The sequence below is a fragment of the Trachypithecus francoisi genome, unplaced genomic scaffold (assembly GCF_009764315.1).
Source record: "Trachypithecus francoisi isolate TF-2019V2 unplaced genomic scaffold, Tfra_2.0 Lachesis_group1, whole genome shotgun sequence".
Classification (NCBI taxonomy): Eukaryota; Metazoa; Chordata; class Mammalia; order Primates; family Cercopithecidae; genus Trachypithecus; species Trachypithecus francoisi.
The window spans coordinates 176,977,213-176,996,886 of record NW_022681454.1 but is presented as its reverse complement, the minus strand read 5'-3'; the positions used below and the strand labels follow the sequence as shown (position 1 = coordinate 176,996,886).

The window sequence follows — 19,674 nt, the reverse complement described above, 5'->3', positions numbered from 1 at the left end:
GATCGCGCCACTGCACTCCAGCCTCGGCGACACAGAGAAACTCTGTCTAAAAAATAATAAAATAAAAATGAAATAAAATAAAAGTGTATTCATATAGTGGAATATTATTTGGCAATACAAGGGATGAAGTTCTAATACATGCTACAACATGAACGAACCTTCAAAACAAATGCTAAGTGAAAGAAGCCAGTCATAAATGATCACACAGTATAGACGCCATTTATATGAAATATTTGTAACAGGCACATCGGGAAAGACAAGAAACAGTGGTTGTTCAGGGCTCGGAGGATGGAGAAGAGAGGTGTGGGGAATGGGAAGAACCGCTAATAGGCACAAGTTTCCCTCTGGGCGAAGGGAAAAATGTCCTACAGTTAGATTGTAATAATGGGTATGTAACTATGAATGTACTAAAACCCATTAAAATGTACATTTTAAATGGGTGAATTGTATGGTTTCTTAATAAAGCTGTTAAATTAAAAAAATAAACTAGCAAATGGAAATACACATGGTAAAACATCATTAAAAAAAAATCACCTACTAATAAAGAAAAAATAGAAAAGCATTGTATCATTACATACCAATTAAACTAGCAAACATGAAATACAAATAATAAAAATATGGTCAAATGGTTTCCTATTTCAGATGCGCATCCACAACCTTTCCAGTGGTGTGTCAGGCCAACAGGCTCTTCTGTCTTCATTCCATGACCTGGATTAACTCTCTTCCTTTCTCCCTCATTACTCTTCCCTTTTCCTCTCTATTGAGGCCACATTTGACTTCAAATTGCTTCTGGAAGATCCCACAAGTTCTCCTGTGTCAAGACCTGTATGTATGCTGATTCTTCCCCACCTAATTTCTTCATCACTTCTGTCCAATCTTTGCTTAAATTTTGCCTTCTCAATGAGACTTCTCCTGAACACCTATTCAGAACTGCAACCAAACTGAGTGTGGTGGTGTGTACCTGTAGTCCCAGTTACTTGGGAGGCTGAGGCAGGATGATCACTTGCGCCCAGGAATTTGAGTCCAAGCTGGACAACACTGCTGTCTCTTTTTTTTTTTTTTTTTTTTTTTTGCTGTCTCTTAAACAAAAAACCAAAACAATAATAACAAAAATCCTGCAACCAGCTCTCCTTCATTCCCCATGTCCTGTTCTATAGCACTCATTCCTCGTTGAATCAATTTTTAAAACATGAATAAAAGCTGAATTTATCAAAATGCTTTCTCTGGGCCGGGTATGGTGGCTCACGCCTGTAATCCCAGCACTTTGGGAGGCCAAGGCGGGTGGATCACTTGAGGTCGGGAGTTCAAGATCAGCCTGGCCAACATTCTGAAACACCGTCTCTACTAAAAATACAAAAATTAGTTGAGTGTGGTAGTACACGCCTGTAATCCCAGCTACTTGGGAGGCTGAGGTACAAGAATCGCTTGAACACAGGAGGCAGAGGTTGCAGGGAGCTGAGATCGTGCCACTGCATTTCAGCCTGGGTGACACAGCGAGGCTCTGTCTCAAGAAAAAAAAAGCTTCCACTGTATCTATTGGAATAATTAATAATTTCCCTTCACTCTGTTATACAGTGAATAATTTTCAAATCCTAAATTGTATATTCCTAGGATAAACCCACCTTGACCATTATATATAATTTTAAAATGTTGCTGTATTTAGTTTACAATATTTTGTTTTGGAATTTTGCTTCTTTGCTTATGAATATGGTTGGCTTATATTTTGTTCATACAATCTTGTCAGAATTTGATGTCAAAGTTGTGCTAGGCTAATCTTGAGGGTTTCTCTGGAATTTCAATCATGGTAACAGGGCCATTCAGATTTTTTCCATCATCTCGAATTAGTTTTGGTTAATAATATTTCAATACAAAGTTAGTCATTTCACTTCAAAATTCATATGTAATAGTATAAATTTTCTCATGCCTCTTTATTTCTTAAGCATGTTTTCATTCCCTGTACAAAATTTTTGTTCATTTTCTCTTCTTAATTTTGAGTCAGTCCTGAGAGATATGTCAATTTTATCATTCTTTAAAAAACCAAAATTTGCTTTTGTTGATCCTTTCTTCTATGGCCATGTTTTCTATTTCGGTAATTTTTACTTTTTTTTTTTTTCTTTTTGAGACGGAGTTTCGCTCTTGACAGTAGCGCAGGCTGGGTGCAATGGCACGATCTCGGCTCACTTCCATCTCTGCCTCCCAGGTTCAAGCGATTCGCCTGCCTCAGTCTCCGGAGTAGCTGGGATTACAGGCGTGCGCCACCGTGCCCGGCTAATTTTTTTATTTTTAGTAGAGACGGGGTTTCACCATGTTGGTCAGGCCGGTCTCGAACTCCTGAATTCAAGTGATCCATCTACTTTGACCTCCCAAAGTGCTGGGATTACAGGTGTGAGCCACCGTGCATAGCTGGTAATTTTTACTTTTAATTTTATTTATCTTCTTCTACTGGCTTTGGCTTATTCTGTTCTTAGGTTGACTACATTGTTCATTAATTTTAAGACTTTCTTCTATAAGCATTTAAAGCTTTAAGTTTGTCTCCAACATTTATTCTAAACTATTAACTAAACTACAGACTTTTAAAATTTCCCCAGATTTTTTCACTATTGTCCTTTTTTATTCAGGTCCAGCCTAGGTACTATAGCAAGACCCTGCCACTCTTAAAAAAAACAACAGGGCCGGGCGCGGTGGCTCAAGCCTGTAATCCCAGCACTTTGGGAGGCCGAGACGGGCGGATCACGAGGTCAGGAGATCGAGACCATCCTGGCTAATACGGTGAAACCCTGTCTCTACTTAAAAATACAAAAACTAGCCGGGCGACGAGGCGGGCGCCTGTAGTCCCAGCTACTCGGGAGGCTGAGGCAGGAGAATGGCATAAACCCGGGAGGCGGAGCTTGCAGTGAGCTGAGATCCGGCCACTGCACTCCAGCTTGGGTGGCAGAGCAAGACTCCGTCTCAAAAAAAAAAAAAAAAAAAAAAAAAACAACAGGAGGCTGGGTGTGGTGGCTCGTGCTTCTAATCCCAGTCTAATCTGAGAGGCTGAGGAGGGAAGATTGCCTGATCCCAGGGGTTTAAGATTGGCTTAGGCAAAAGAATTCTAGTTAACTTTTCAAAAATAATAATGGCATTGTTCTTCCTTCTTAGCTTTAAAAATACATGCTGAAATGTTTACAGGTGAATGATACACTATTTCAAATTGTCATCAAAATAATTCGGGGGTAGGGTGAAAGTAAAAGAAAAAATGGATGAGATGTGATGGAAATATGGGAGAAAATTATACTATTCTCTCTACTGATGTATATTGCTTAGTATTTCCCACCATAAAGTATACTCATGTGTGACTTCATCAGGTTACATTCTTAGAAATATGATGCTGGGGCTGGGTGCAGTGGCTCAAGCCTGTAATCCCAGCACTTTGGGAGGCTGAGACGGGCGGATCACAAGGTCAGGAGATCGAGACCACCCTGGCTAACACCGTGAAACCCCGTCTCTACTAAAAAATACAAAAAAAAAAAAAAAAAATACTAGCCGGGCGAGGTGGCGGGCGCCTGTAGTCCCAGCTACTCGGGAGGCTGAGGCAGGAGAATGGCGGGAACCCGGGAGGTGGAGCTTGCAGTGAGCTGAGATCCGCCACTGCACTCCAGCCCGGGCGACAGAGCGAGACTCCGTCTCAAAAAAAAAAAAAAAAAAAAAGAAATATGATGTTGGGCAATTCTGCTATCATGTGAACATCACAGAGTACACTTACACAGAACCATATAGCATAGCCTGCTACACACCTAGGCCATTTGGCATAGCCTATTGTCCTAGGCTACAAACCTGCACAGCATGCTACTGTACTGAAAACCCCAGGCAACTGTAACATAACTGTAAACATTTGTATATCTAAACATATCTAGAAAAGGTACAGTAAAAACATGGCATTATAATCTCATGGGACTACCATCATATGTATATGGTTTGTCATTGACTGCAGTGTCATTTATTTGGCACATAACTATATTTTTATTATTATTTTATTTTTTGAGACAGCATCTCGGTCTGTTACCCAGGCTGGAGTACAGTGGCACAATCTTGGCTCGCTGCACCCTCCACCTCCCAGGTTCAAGCGATTCTCGTGCCTCAGCCTCCCGAGTAGCTGGGACTACAGGTGTGCACCACCACACGTGGCTAATTTTTATATTTTTATTAATAGTAGAGATGGGTTTTCACCACATTGGCCAGTCTGGTCTCGAACTCCTGGCCTCAAGTGATCTGCCCGCCTCAGCCTCCCAAAGTGCTAGGATTACATGTGTGAGCCAACATGCCTGGCCACATAAATATATTTTTAAATGTAGGGTAAATTTGCTCTAGTAACATGTCCAGATGATATTCTGAAAATTTCTATCCTGTTCCCCCTCATACACTCCCAAATTAGGATTTTGATATTGCATTCTTATATTGTTTCTATTTTTTAAAATATCTGTCTTTCATTTGTTAAAATTTTCATTTATATCTCTCAAAAATGTTTTATAATTTTCTCTAGATAGGGCCACTGTATTTCTTGATAAAAGTTAATTCTAGATATTTTATGATTTGGGTTTGCTATTGTGAATGTGATTTTATATATTATGAATGGCTATCATAGATATGTTAAAAGATTTTACATACATATAAATACATATAGATTCTACTTATTAGTTCTAATAATTATTCATCTGAATCTTTTCCTCCCACATAAAAAATGGTATTTTACCCAATTTATAATAAACAGCACAAATTTTAAATGTACAATATGATGAGTTTAGACAAGTACATATAATCATGTACCACTAGGACAACCACCAGAATATTTCCTCACGCCTCTTTATAGTCTATCCCTACCTGGCCCCTAGCAACCACTAAACTTTCACTGTTTTTGAAATTCATCCATGTTGTGTCCGTAACTTGTTCCTTTTAAATGACATTTTATGGATATATCACAATTTGTTTATCCATTTATCTATTAATGGACATTTAGGCTGGTTCCCAGTTTAGGCTAACAAGCGTAAAGCTCTCATAAATATTTACACTAAAGTCTTTGTGTGGGTATATGCTTTCATTTATATTGGGTAAATACCTGTAAGTGGGATTGCTAGACAGTATGTTAAATACATGTTTAACTTTGTAAGAAATCAGTAACCTGCTTCCCAAAAGGGTTGTACCATTTTGCACTTCCATAGCAACGCACGAGGCTTCCACTTCCTAATGGCTTCCCATTACACTGCTGTGGCTATACCCAATCAATGTTTATACAGTGTCTTTTCCCTTTTGTTTAGTTCAAAATATTTTTTAATGTTCCTCATGTGCTTTCTTCCTTGGCCAATGAATTATTGAGAAGTACGCTAATATTTTCCAAGTATTTGACAACGTTTCCAGATATATTTCTGTTTATGTTGTCTAGGTTAATCCCACTATCGTTACATTCTGCATGAATCTGAGTCCCCTTAAATGTACTGGGACTTCTTTTCATATTCTAGAGTAAGGATGACCTTTGTGATGTTCCATGTGCCCTTCTGCTGTTTTTAAATGGTGTGTTCTATTTTATAAATGTTAATTGGATCAAGTTGGTCTACGGTATTGCTTACATCTTTTGACAGCATTGCTGATTATCTGACTACATATTCTATCATGTCCAACTATAATTGGAGATTTGTCCTTCACCTTGCAGTTGTATTGGTCTTTATTCCAGGTTAGTATGCTCTGTTAGAGCTCTGTTAGAAGCTCTGTTAGTATGCGCATACATCTTTAAGATTTTTATGTCCTTTGATGAACTGATCCATTTATAATTATAAAACCTCTAGTAATAGTCCTTGTTCTGAAGTTTAGTTTGATATTAACAGGACAACTGCAACAGTCTTTGGATTTGTATTTTCATGATATATCATCTTGAATATTTTAATTATCTAGGCCTTTATATTTGAAGTAGGTCTGTTGCAGCCATCATGAAATTGGGTCTCGTTTTAACCATTCTAATAATCTCTGCCTTTTAATTGGAGCATTTAGGCCATTTATTAATACAATTAGTATATTAGCTTTCTTATTGTCGTATTTTCTTCCTCTATTCTTGCCTTCTTTTGGGTTAACTAAATGTTTTCTAATGATTTAATTTTATCTCCCTTATTGGCTTAAAAGTGATACCTCTTATTTTTTTTTTTTTTAAGTGAATACTCTAGGGCAGGAATCAGCAAATGCCAGCTCATCTTGTGGCCTGTTTTTTGTTTTTGTTTTATGGGCCACAAGTTAATAAAGGTTTGCAAATTTTTAACTATTATCCAAGAAAAGTAGAAAAAAAAGAGCAAAAATCTGCACTAGATACCACACATGGTCTGCTATATGAGTTTACTGATGCTGCAGGACAAATCACCACAGAATTAGCAGCTTAAAATTAATTACAGCTATTTAATATCTCACGAGGTTCTCTGGGCTCTCTGGTCAAATTATCACAAAGCTGCAATCAGGGTGTTAGCCAGGCTGAGTTGTCATCTGGGGCTTTGCAGAAAAACCCACTCCTAACTTCATTCTCACTGTTGGCAACATTCAGTTCCTTGTGGCTCTAGGACTGAGACTTGAATTCCTTGCTGGCTATCAGCCAAGGTCACTCTCAGTTTCTTCTCATGTTGGCCTCTCCCTCTGTAATCCAGCAATGGTACATTTAAACCCTCTTGTGCTTTGACATCTAATGTCCTCCTCTACAACCAGCCAGAGAAACTCTCTTTAAAGGGCTTGTGTGTTACCTCCAATCCCCCAGAATAATTTCTCTGCCCCCCAGGATAATTTCTCTATCTTTAAGTTAACTCTGCCATATTAAATAATGAATCATATTCCGCCTGGAAATTATGAAAGTCATGTATACTAGGAAAGGTGGGGGAGGGGAACATCTTGGAGGACTGGAAGATATTTAGAATTCTGCTTACTATACCTGCAACATCTAAAATATTTACTATTTGGATCTTTATAGGAAAAGTGTGCTCTAGTGTATAAAACACGCAGCCTACTGCCGATAAAAGTCACTGCTTTAGGACTAGTCAAAGTGCCTTATGACAGCATCTTTCCATTCTCCCCTATTCTTTGTGATATGTTGTCTTATATTTTGCTTTTAAATATTTTATAAACCTCACAACATATTTTATTATCTTTGTTTAGGCATTTTTATTTAAAGAGGCTTCAAATTATTTAAAAAGTCTTGTATTTGAATATGTAAGATCTCTAACATTTTTCATTATTTTATTTAGTTCCAAATTTCCATGTGGTATCATTTTCCCTCTGCTTGAAGAGATTACCTTTAACATCTAATATATTACAGTTCTGCAGGCAATCAGTTCTCCTGTTTGTCTGAAAAATTATTTTATTCTTTAATTTTGTGGTAAAATACACATGTAAGATTTACCGTTTACGTATACAATTCCGTGGTATCAAGTGCAACCATCATCACTGGTCATTTCCTGAACTTTTTCATTGTCTTACTGAAACTCTGTACCTATTAAACAGTAGTAACTCCCCTTTCTCTTCTTCCTCAGCCCCTGGTAACCACTATTCTATTTTCTGTGTCTATGAAATTGCTTATTCTAAGTACCTTATATAAGATGAATCCTATTTGTTCTTTTGTGTCTGACTTATTTCACTTAGCATAACATTTTTAAGGTTCATCCATGTTGTAGCATGTATCAGAATTTCATTATATTTTAAAGCTTAATAATATTGCATTTTATGTATATGCCATATGTTGCTGACATTCACCTGTGATGGACACACAGGTTGTAGGCATGTAACAGTTAATTTCATGTGTCAATCTGGAGGATATTTTTGGTTAAGATTAATTTTTAAACTGGTGAACTCTGAGTATACAGACTGCCCTCCATAATGTGAGTATACCTCATCCAATCAGTTGAAGTCCTGATCAGAATAAAAAAAACTGACCTCTCTTAAGCAGGTAGGAATTCAACAGACTGCCTTTGGACTTCATCTGCACTGCAAGCTTTCCTGGGTCTCTGCCTGCCAGTCTTCAGACTTCATCCCCATCATCAGCTTTCCTGGGTCTCCAGGCTGCTGGTCTTTGGACTGGAACTGTACTGGCTCTCCTGTGCCTCCAGTTCGTCAGTCCACACTGCAAATCTGGACTCGCCAGTTTCCATAATTGTGTGAGCCAATTCTTTTTAACAAATCTCTTCCTAGATTAGAAGGTATGTATCAAAATCTATATAGACATGTATCAAAAAGTTAAATTTAGAATTACCTTGTGATCAAACAATTCCACTTCTGGATATATACCCCAAAGAACTGAAAGCAGTGACTCAAACAGATACTTGTATACCAATGTCCAACCTGTGTGAGTCAGTTTTGCTTTTAAGTAATAGCTTTCCTAGTAGGTGTGAAGTGATATCTCATTGTAATTTTGATTTGAATCTCCCTCATGGCTAGTGATGTTTATCATCTCTTCATATGTTTATTGGCTGGCCATTTGTGTATCTTTTGGAGAAATGTCTATTGAAGTCTCTTGCCCATTTTTATACTGGTTGTTTTGCCTTCAATTTAAAAGATATTTTCACTAGGTATAGAAATCTAGGTTGACAGTTTTTTAGTATTGGTACTCTTGAAATATTCCATTGTCTTGTAGTTTGTATTATTTCTGATGAGGAGTCTGTTGTAATTCTTGTCTTTACTCCACTGTACATTATGTCTTTTTCTATGGCTACTTTTAAGATTTTCTCTTTATCATTGATTTCTGGCAAGATGATTATGACGTGCTTTGGTATTTTTTTTTTTATTCTGCCTTGGGTTTGTTGAATTTCCTATATTGATGGATTAATAATTTCAGTTTCTGCAAATAGTTTTTGTGATTTCCTTCCCTGCTGTTTCTAGGAGACTTTAACTACACATGTCAAACTATTTGATACTGAACCACAGGATACAGATATGCTGTTAAATTTTTACCAGACTTTGTTTTCCCTGTGTAATTCATTTTGGGTATTTTCTATTCCTGTGTCTTTAACTTCACTGATCTTGTATTTGGTAATACATAATCAACTGTTACTCCCATACAGTTATTTTATTTCTGATATTGTATTTTTAATCTATAGAAGTTCCATTTTGTTTAATATATTTTTTCTCCCCATTTTCACATTTTCCTTTACATTCTTGAGCATATGTATAACATGTTTTAACATGTTTGTCTGCTAATTAAATTGTACCTGTCATTTCTTCTTTTTGTTGTGGACCATATTTTCTTGCTTCTTTGCATACCTGGTCATTTTTAACAGCTTTATTGATGTATAACTAGCATGCAATAAAGTGAATATGTTTAAAGTACATACTTTGATAAGTGTTGACACATGTATATACACATGTAACTGTCAATACACTTCTAGAATATATCTAACACTCTCGAAGGCTTCCTGATGCCCTCTTGGTAAACTCTCTTTTGCCCCTCCACACTACTCTCATCCCCAACACACATGAAAAATTCTGACTAGATACTGGCCATCGTGAATTTTACATTCTTGGTGCTGGATTTTATTGTATCATCTTAAAGGATCCTGGACTTTGTTCTAGCACACAAATAAATTATTTGAAATCAATTTGATCCTTTCAATGTTTGCTTTCAATTTTTGTTAGAATAAGTCCAATGCAGCCTTAGCCTCAGACTAATTTGGTCCCACTACTATGGCATTACCCTTCTGACGTGTCTTTTCAAGGCTCTATGTCTCTATGCTGGCTGACGGAAACACAAACTATTCCCAGCCCTATGTGAGCTCTGAGAACTGTCTGTCCTATCACTTTCTTTCTCCAGTCTTATGGTATTTGTACCATGGATACTTAATCAGTATTCAAATCAAAGATTTGAGGAGACCCTACTAGAAATCTCTAGACTGGCACTTGCCTGCTCTTGCTCCCTTCTATCTCTGTAGCTCCCTCCTCTCTGGTATTTCCTATATATTCTAGTCACTTCCCCGCCAATGAACTTTTCTCTTCTGTCTCATCAACTCATGCACGTCACTAGACTATATTTGGGTCCTTCTCCTCGTACTGCAAACAGTGCAATCCCAGGGCTCACTTCATCTGTTTCCTTTCGGTTAAGAATTACAGTCTTCTACTGTTACCTGAAGTCTGAAAACAGCTGTTTCCTAGATTTTGTCCAGTTCTCTAATTACCTGCTGTTAGAGGGCAATTCTTGTAGTAGTTAATCTTTCATGGGCAGAAACAGAAGTAAGCTGGATCTTTTAAAATATATTCACACGATTTTGACAGCCTGAATTTTAGGCAAAATGTCTTCTTGTTGAGCCTATTTCACCAACATCACCTTCTCTCTAAAGACACATCTAAAACTGTCATCCAATTGACGAGTCTCAAATCACACAATTTTATTCCCTTACATCTTGAAGGAGCTCACGCCTGTAATCCCAGCACTTTGGGAGGCTGAGGCAGGCAGATCACGAGGTCAGGTGTTCGAAACCAGCCCGGCCAACATGGTAAAACCCCGCCTCTACTAAAAATACAAAAAATTAGCCAGGCGTGGCGGCGGGCGCCTGTAGTCCCAGCTACTCAGAAGGCTGAGGTGGGAGAATCCCTTCAACCTGGGAGGTAGAGGTTGCAGTGAGCTGAGATGGCACCACTGCACTCCAGCCTGGGAAACAGAGCAAGACTCCGTCAAAATAAATAAATAAATAAATAAATAAATAAATAAACCAAAAGATAAGGGAAGCTCAGTCTCATAATCCAAACATGGCACTGTTTCTGCTTTTGAGGTATTTGCCCACACAACAGGAAAGTGAAAGGCTGGGAGCATGCAGTGACTGAGCACCTGAGACACAGAGAAGGGCTGGCAGCCCCACAGAGCTCAGGCATAGGGAAGAGACGCGAAGTTCAGCCTCTATCCAACATAAGGGGCCCTGCTAAAACCCCTCAGGAGTTCAACTGGGATTCTGAAGAGCTTTGCCCTAAAAGAAAAGGGAAACTGGAAACTGACCCGCCCTTAGAGAAGGATTGAAGCCCAGGCTGCAGTCAGCTCAAATTATGGTTACATTAAAATTACCTGCCCCTGGCCTGACTACCTAGAAGAAACAAAACTAAATCCTCTCTAGGATGACAAAGTGTTCAAAAATTACATATTAATGTGCAGAATTTGGGCAAGTAACTAAAAACAACTGAAAAATAATCAAATAGAAATTCTGAGATTAAAACTTTTTTTTTAATTTTTAATAGAGATTGTGTCTCATTATGATGCCCAGGCTGGTCTTGAACACCTGGCCTCAAGCAATCTTCCCACCTTGGGATCCCAAAGTGCTGGGATTACAGGTGTGAGCCATTGCACCCAGCTTCAAATGTAAGTTTTTGAACTGAAAAATATAGTGTATTTAAGTTGAAGTCAATAATAAAAGAAAAGCTCCAATTGTTTGAAAATTAAGCAATGCACTCATATGAGAAATCATAAAGGAAGTTAGAAAATATTTTGATCTGAATAACAATGGAAATATAAAATTCAAAACTTGTGAGATGTAGGCAAAAGCCTGTGCATAAAGTAACTTAGAGACTTAGTGCAGACATGAGAAGGTAAGAAGGGCTGAAACTGTTCGGCAGTATCCACTGAGATATGTACGGTCGACAGGTGCCACATGTCCACATTTCCCTGCATATAAGACGGTATGTCTCACACTGCCTTTTCTACCGTTGGATAAGTTTAGATACACAAATACCACCATGTGTTATAATTCTAGGTACTGAATGTACTTACAATATGTACTTACAGTACTAAGTACAGTATCATACGGTACAGGTTTGTAGCCTAGAAGCAATAGGCTATGGCATATAGCCTAGAGGTGTAGTAGCCCTGTCATATGGGCTTGTACTAGTATCCTCTGTGATGTTCACAGGACAAGGGAATTGTCCAACAATACACTTCTCACAATGTATGCCCATTGTTAAGTGAGCCACGGTTGTATTTTTTAAAATAAACTTTTTTGAGTATATTTGAGGCTTACAACATGATGTTATGGGATACATGGGGATAGTGAAATGATTACTACAGTGAAGCAAATTAGCATATCTATCAACTCACAGAGTTACCATTTTTTGTCACAAAATCTACTTATTTAACTTATTAACAAGAATCCCTAATACAATACAATGTTATTCCCTGTAATCCTCATGTTGTACATTACATCTCTAGACTTGTTCATCCTACATATCTGCACCTTTTATCCTTTGAACCACATCTCGCCATTTCATCTCCCCTCACTTCCGCCCCACCCCCAAGTCCACGGTAACCACTGTTCTAGTCTCTATCTCTGTATATTTGATCTTCTTTTCAAGAGTCAACATAGAAGTGTTCCACATAGAATGCATGTATAATAGACATGTACATTAAGGCATAATTTTTAATAATCAGAAATTGAAATAAGCTTTAATGTACATCAATATTACATGAGATAAAGAATTTATGGTATGTACACAAAACTGGAGCACTATATAGCAATAAAAATGAATATAGATCTTGAAATGCTATTGAGCAAGGCAAGCCATCAAATTAATACATATGCTATCCAGTCTTAGGAAGTTCAAAGCAGGTGAAAAATTAACCCTCAGTGCTCATGAGGCCATGGTACCACCTTTAGGGAGAAGGGAAATAATGAGGAGAAATCTTGGTAATAACCCAGTTCAGGACCTGGGTATTGGTTACATGAGTTTATTTACTCGGTGAACAGACTTTAATCAGACTTTAATATTCCAAAAATCAAGGATAAACAAGCTCTGGCCTTAAGATCAGTTCAGTTAAAAAGATTCAGGCCAAGATTCAGGAAACACCTTTCCATGAGGCATTACGAGGACCTAGTAAAGTCTGACTTCAGTTGTGGGCATCCTGAAATACTGGGCTATCCAACAAAAGAGCAGCTTGGCTTCACTCTGGAGGACAAAACTCAGCACAATGAGGGAAAGCACGTTACAAGACTCAAATTTTGATTCAATATTCTAACTGCTAACAATAAAACTGCCCGATAGGCCAGGCGCAGTGACTCACACCTATAATCCCAGCACTTTGGGAGGCCAAGGCGGGCAGATCACTTGCAGTCAGGAGTTCAAGACCAGTATGACCAGCCTGGCCAATATGGTGAAACCCCATCTGTACTAAAAATATTCAAATTCGTTGTGCATGGTGGCGCATGCCTGTAATCCCAGCTACTCAGGAGGCTGAGGCAGGAGAATCACTTGAATCCGGAAGGTGGAGATTGTGGTGAGCCAGCCTGGGGGACAGAGTGAGACTTCATCTCACAAAACAAACAAACAAAAATCTGCCCAATAATGGAACGCACTGTCTCAATAATAAAGACTATTCCACGCTCCGAACTTGCTCACATCAAGGCAGAAGGACCACTCATCAGGGGTGAGCAGAGTTTTCCACACCACACGGGGTGAGACCTGATCGCTGGAGCCGCTTCCACAGCCTTCAGACTCTATGCATATGGGTCAGCACAGAACCACAATTTAAACCTCTTACCCTTAATCTCGTAGTGGAGATCTCAGCTTTCAAAATATCGGGATCATATTTAGTACTGGATGAAGATCCTGAGAATACTTTTATAGAGAAAAAAGAAAAACTAATTATTTACAAGTTGCATAACTAGTTCTCAGCTTAGAATTTACTGAAGCTGTACACAGGGGGAAAAAAAGAATTTACTGAAGCTAAAAACAAGATTTATGTGCTTCTGTGACTACTTGCTTTCTTTTTATAATTCCTTTATTGTCATTTATCAGACACCTAAATATAAAAAGTAATCTTCAAACCTCTACCATATTTTTAAACTCTGTAAAGAGAAACATCATTAAGACCTTGGTGCTTAATTTTCTTCTGGATTTCATATACACTATGTCCTTAGAGGACTATACTGCAACAGTACTTCAGAGTTTTGCATTATCAAGGAATTTATAATTTAAGCAGAACTTCTGAGCTCATCACAGCTGCTTCTTTAAACAAAGTCAGCTCCAAATAATCAATCTGTGAGATGAGCGAGCGGTAAATCAACTCAGATGGTCAACAGAAATTACACTGTAGGTAATAGCTGCAGTTCCTCCCCACTAAAAATATTGTACAAAAGTAGCAAAAAGGGCCAAATTACTTGCATTGTTCTGAAAAGGTAAAAATTAACTCGTAAATGCATAAAAGGCAAGCTGGCAGAGGCAAGTGCAGAAACAGAAGGCACAACCCCCAAACGGGGATTACTCTATCTGGAGTGGGGGTGAGAAAATCTGGGGTGTGCCCTCACCTCTCACGGTTTTGAGAGACTCTTCCTGCTTAGGAGGGAAAAGGACTCAAAATTTAACTCCATAGAAATGTAAGTGGTCTTCTGTTACTACGATTCGGTCTCCACTTCTAAAGTCTGAATAGACACACTGTACTTACAGCTTGTGCGAGAACTTGACTTTTCCTTATAGGCATCATTTAATCGCACGTATTCATCCAGGGCCAGCGCCAGCCTCTGCTCCTTCACATGGTACAGCTCCTTCTGGGTCCGGAGGGCATCCTGCGCCACAGAGAGGTAGTCCTTGAGCATCTTCTCCTGTTCCCCCCTCCATTGTTTTCTTGGATCTTCTATCTGTGTGGTTTCTGAAAATATTACGTAGAGGGTATTTTTTAGAATTTAACTTTGTTTTCCAGATTGTTTAAACTTTAGGGAGTAGGCTAGCTTAAGTTCTTGTATCCTCTAAGGAGTCTATTTAGCTGTGCTGGAGTGACTTCTCCAGAAATTTTATAGTTTTATTTTACCCAGTCCCATCAATTTCCTTCCTCTTTCAGGTTCTCATCAACAACGTATTCTCACCATAAATCTACCACACACGATGTTGTCAATCAGATCATTCCTTTCAAGAATTCTGTGGCTCCCCAGTGCCTACAGAATAAAAGCTAAGCTATTCATTCCAGCACTCAAGGTCCCGCATAATCTGGATCCAACCTACCTTCGTTCACCTAATACAGGACTCTAGCCACACTGCCCTCTGCATCAGCTCTAATCAAAGCTGGTCTACTCTGCAGACCAGAACCAGTCCATGAACGCAGTCATGTCCACAACAGTAAGGACAGAAATAGACAGAAAACATTTTGTAATCATTATAGCAATTTTAGTCAGTTATTGTTTATCTGTTGATAAACATTTTGCATTTCTTTGTGTGTATACATTTTCACTTTTCCAGTAATTCACTTTTTCTTGTAGTTTACAAAAATATCAGTGAGTCCACAGTGGATCTGAAATTTAGAAATAAACAAACAAACAAAACCCTGGTCCTGTTTACACAGGATGCTCTAGCCTAAGGCCCTGGTTCTTGCTTCTGCACTTCTGCAAACTACAATCAACCAGAGACCCTTTTTTAAAAAAAACAACCCAGACCAGTTAGAGTTTCTGTGGGTGGAACCCAAGCACTGTCAATTCGAAAGCTGTTCAGGTGATTCCAGTGAGCAGCCGAGCCCAAGAACCAGCGCTCTGCAACAGCATTCACACGCTGCCTCCTCCAGAAGGTGCCCCAGCCACCTCATCTGCAGGTCAGCCCTTATCCTCTGCCTTCCACGGCAGCTTATGCTCAGTTTATAAACTCCAAACACATTCTTTACTGTGTGGTGAAGCTACAGTAGGGGCCACAAAACGTGAAGAAAAACAAAAACAAAAGAATCAGATTACCATAAACACTTTATGTTCTCATATTTAAAAACTGACATATTTTTTGACCACATGTTGGGCCAAGGAGTTGGAGTGTACTGGTGTCCAGCATTGGGGTACCATGATGTATATAAGAGAACGGATAGTTTTGGTGATGGTTAGTGCAGGTTGGTTAAGAGACATCCCCCTGTGTCTGCAGACATGTATTGGATCCCTCTGCTGTGAAAGAAAGGAGAGTGGCCATGTGCCAGTAGAGGAAGGGGTTGAGAATGGGACAGAGTAAATAAAAGAGGCTTCCTGGATACTGATGTTCTATTTCTTTCACCCATCGAAATTACATAATTCACTTCTAAAATATTTGTTAAACTTTTGTTATTTCAGTCTATGCACTTTTCTGTATGTTGTATTCAGTAATACAATGTGTTAAAATAAAAGTAGAATAGTTCAAAGGCGTAAAAACTATGGTATTGTGACTTACGATCTTGTCTTTAGCAGGACATTGTATCTAAGTGGATCCCACTCCCAACAACAGCAAACACAAACAGGGGATAATTTGGGACAAACAGAAGTATGGCTTTAATACAGAAAACACATGAAGCTTGATACACAAAAGATTAATAGAGATTTTTTAAAAGCAAAGCAGAACACAAAGAAGGCCATGGTGGAATAACAGGGCCACAGTAAATAACTAGAAGACAAAATATATGAACAATGGTTTTCAGATGTTGGACAACAGGTAGTACGAATTGTGATCTCTGAAAGAAGGGAAATGAACCCCATGATTATCCTACATTTCTGTCTGAAAGCACTTTTTGGACAGCAGTGCAAAGAGGGGTAACTGAAGCAGAGAAAGGAGGCACTGCTGAATTGAAGCGAGAGGGAAGCAGACTTCATGGAAGCCATGAGAGGTGGAATTTGTAAAGCAAAGCACAGAAGTTCCAGAGACTGGAGAAGTTCCAGAAATTTGCACAGGGGTCACAAGAAGTCTCTGGGTGAATGCTAAGATGCACAAGGGGGAAGTGCACAACGCCAGGCAAAGGACAACTGGGGTGCTATAGGCAGACAATTCCCTGAGCTCACACAGGGCTGTGACAGTTTCCAATTATGACCAGCCAGAGCAGAAAGGCCACAATGAACATCTAGGGAATCCAGTGGAGACCACAGCAAAGTTACACCTTAACAACAGAGCTAAATAAGACATAGAGTAAGGCTACTCTGAACCTAACCTAAAGGACCAAACTGGTCAGCAAGTAACTTAACTGCCAGTCAGAAGAAAAAAAGTACAAAACTCCCTAAAAGGCACAAAACCTAGCACTCAATGAAACCAACAACAACAAAACCAACTTTATAATGTCTAGCATCCACTATAATGTTACTAAACATAACAAAAAGCACAAAAATATGGTCCATAATCAGGAGAAAAATCAGTCAACAGAAACAGATCTGGAAATGTAGAAATGATGGAATAGGCATAATCTAGATAAAACAGTTATGTTGCAACAGAATAGAGTCCAAAAATAAACCCACACATCTACTGACTATTGTGCAAACAGTCAGTAAGCAGATGAAAGGAGACTCAACATCACCAATCATCAGGGAAATACAAGTCAAAACGATAATGGGATACCACTGCTCACTATATAAAATGGCTAGAATTTGAAAACTGACCATGTCAAGTGTTGAAGAGAATGTGGGGCAACTGGAATTCTCATTCATTGCCACTGGGAATCTAAAACAGGGCAATCACTTTGGAGAACAACTTAGCAATTACCATGCAACCCAGCAATCCTACAACTTGTTATTTAGATCCAAAAATATGTATATACAAAAAGACCTCTAAACAAATGCTCATTAACAGCTTTATTCATAAGAGACAAAACTATTACAGGTAATGGCTAAGCAAATTGTAGTATATCCATACAATAAAATACTACTCAGCAATAAAATGAAACAAAATACTCAACAGCAATATATAAGACTCTTAAACACAAGCTGAGTGAAAAGACGCCAGACACAAAAGAGCACATGCTGTATGATTCCATTTATATGAAATGTGGGCAAAAGTAAAGCTAATCCAATGACAGAAAGTGGTTGCCTGGGCCCAGCAGTACTGAGAAGTACTTGTTACAACAGAGCAAGAAGAAAGCTCTTTTTGAGCGGATGGAAATGTTCTCTATCTTGATTATTGTGGTTACATGCTGTACACTTGTCAAAAACTCATGAACTGTATAGTGAAAACAGATGCAATTTATGTATTTGTATATAATAATAAAGCTGATTTACAGTTTATTATTAAAATATGCTTTACAAGGTTCAAATGAATGACTGATGATGACTGATGAATGTTAAAGAGAACTGAGATATAACAATACCTCAGTTATAAAGGACAAAGGGATGCTATAGGCGGACAAACGGATGCTATCAGAACAGCAATAAAAATCCTTTGCCACTATCAGCTGTTGAAAAGAGCACTGGTTAGGGAGTAAGGCTGTGTGGATTCCATATCCAACTAGTCAGATGTGAGACTCTAGGAGAAATATTTTACCTCTCTTACTCTCACGTCTCTTGAATGTACAAAGACGGTGAAATATGGACGAATATTTTCTGATGTAGCCTTTGTAGCGGACACTGTTGGTGTCCTAACCTGGTATTCTCGGGTCTTTCTGCCATGGTCTGCTCTTTGCTGTTGATGGATGTCTGACTGCTCTAGAGCACTTCGCTAACTCACCTGCAGCCAATGACTGACTAGTGAAGAAGACAGAAAGAACTCCCAGGTAGAGCAAACTCTGAGGTAGAAATTGTACTTTAGAGTCACCACAATCAAGTGGAGTCAGAGACTTCACAGAAATAAAACCTTCATTTGTTTTTTTCCCTCACTTTCTTTCTTTCCTCATTTCCTTAATGGTTTATCCTGGGATTTCCTTCATAAACCACGTTCACTTAAATTCTTGGCTTAGGGCTTGCTTCTGAGAGAACTCAACCCAAAGTACCCTTGTATAATCTATGCAAATGGAAATGAAAGAAGTTTGGTCTCGGACTGTACTTCTCATATCCTCCTGTGAGGGCTCTTAGTAACACTGTGTGTACGGGCAAGGCAGGGGAGAAATGAGAGGAAGATTCACTCTCGAAAATAAAAAAGGAAAATAAACTTGTCATTAAAAGAGAAATGTGATAGCAAGTTCTAGCAATCGTTTTCTAAGATTCTACTAGAGAACTGAATAAATAAGCTGCTCTGGTTATTGTAAAACATAAAATTAGATTAACGCACAGCCTAATTGCCTCAATAAAATCATTTTTGTGCACCATTACTAACAGTACTCTTAGATTTTAAGCCCTTGATGTCATGTCATACCTGAAAATACTTCCACAGCCCACTCAGAGTTCCACAACCCCTTTCCTAGGGGTGTAGAGAGTGTACGTTAGTTAGCCCAGACCACACTGGAAACGAAAGGTGTGGATACAGAAGGACTATGGAACATATAAAAGGGAAGTGTTCCAACAAGAACCTCAGCATTTATTACTGGAAGGAGATGAGGAGGTACCGAGGTGCAGGAGGAAGAAGAAAAAGAAAAAAAGATATGGTAGCATTAACCTGGGTGGCAGAAAGGCTGAGGTACATGGATTGTGAAAAACTAAACAGGAAAAGGAGGGATAATTCTTCCTTCCTCCTAATACCTGAATAATTAAAATGATTCCACATTGGAATGTACATTGAGAATACTGAGACTCAGGTCATAATGAAGTAAGGTTAAAAAAAAAAAGAAGCACATGAATCATTTGAGTCCTGAGGAAGTTTTAAGAATATGAATACTGGAAAAAAGAACTGAGATGTAATATCCCAGAAGCTAAGATCATAAACTCTGTATTCAGTCTAACTGGGTTCAAATCCAGGTGTGTCATTTACAAACTGTGTGACCTTGAGCATGTTCTTAAACCTCTCCAGGGTTCAATTTCCTCCTTTACAAAATGGAGCTAATTCAGGGGGCTGTTTGGAGGATTAAATGAGATACTGCAAAAT

General features: G+C 38.6%; 1 protein-coding gene across 4 annotated transcripts in view; it reads right to left on the bottom strand.

Annotated features, from left to right (window-relative positions):
* Nucleotides 1-19,674, bottom strand: part of WWC2 (WW and C2 domain containing 2) — a 211,419-nt gene that overhangs the window by 86,416 nt on the left and 105,329 nt on the right. For all 4 annotated transcript variants that reach the window (XM_033215759.1, XM_033215760.1, XM_033215762.1 and 1 more), the window contains 2 exons: nt 14,408-14,611; nt 13,505-13,581 (listed from right to left, as the gene is read on the bottom strand). In XM_033215759.1, the coding sequence (XP_033071650.1) occupies nt 13,505-13,581; nt 14,408-14,611 (281 nt within the window). The remainder of the gene's footprint in view (nt 1-13,504; nt 13,582-14,407; nt 14,612-19,674) is intronic.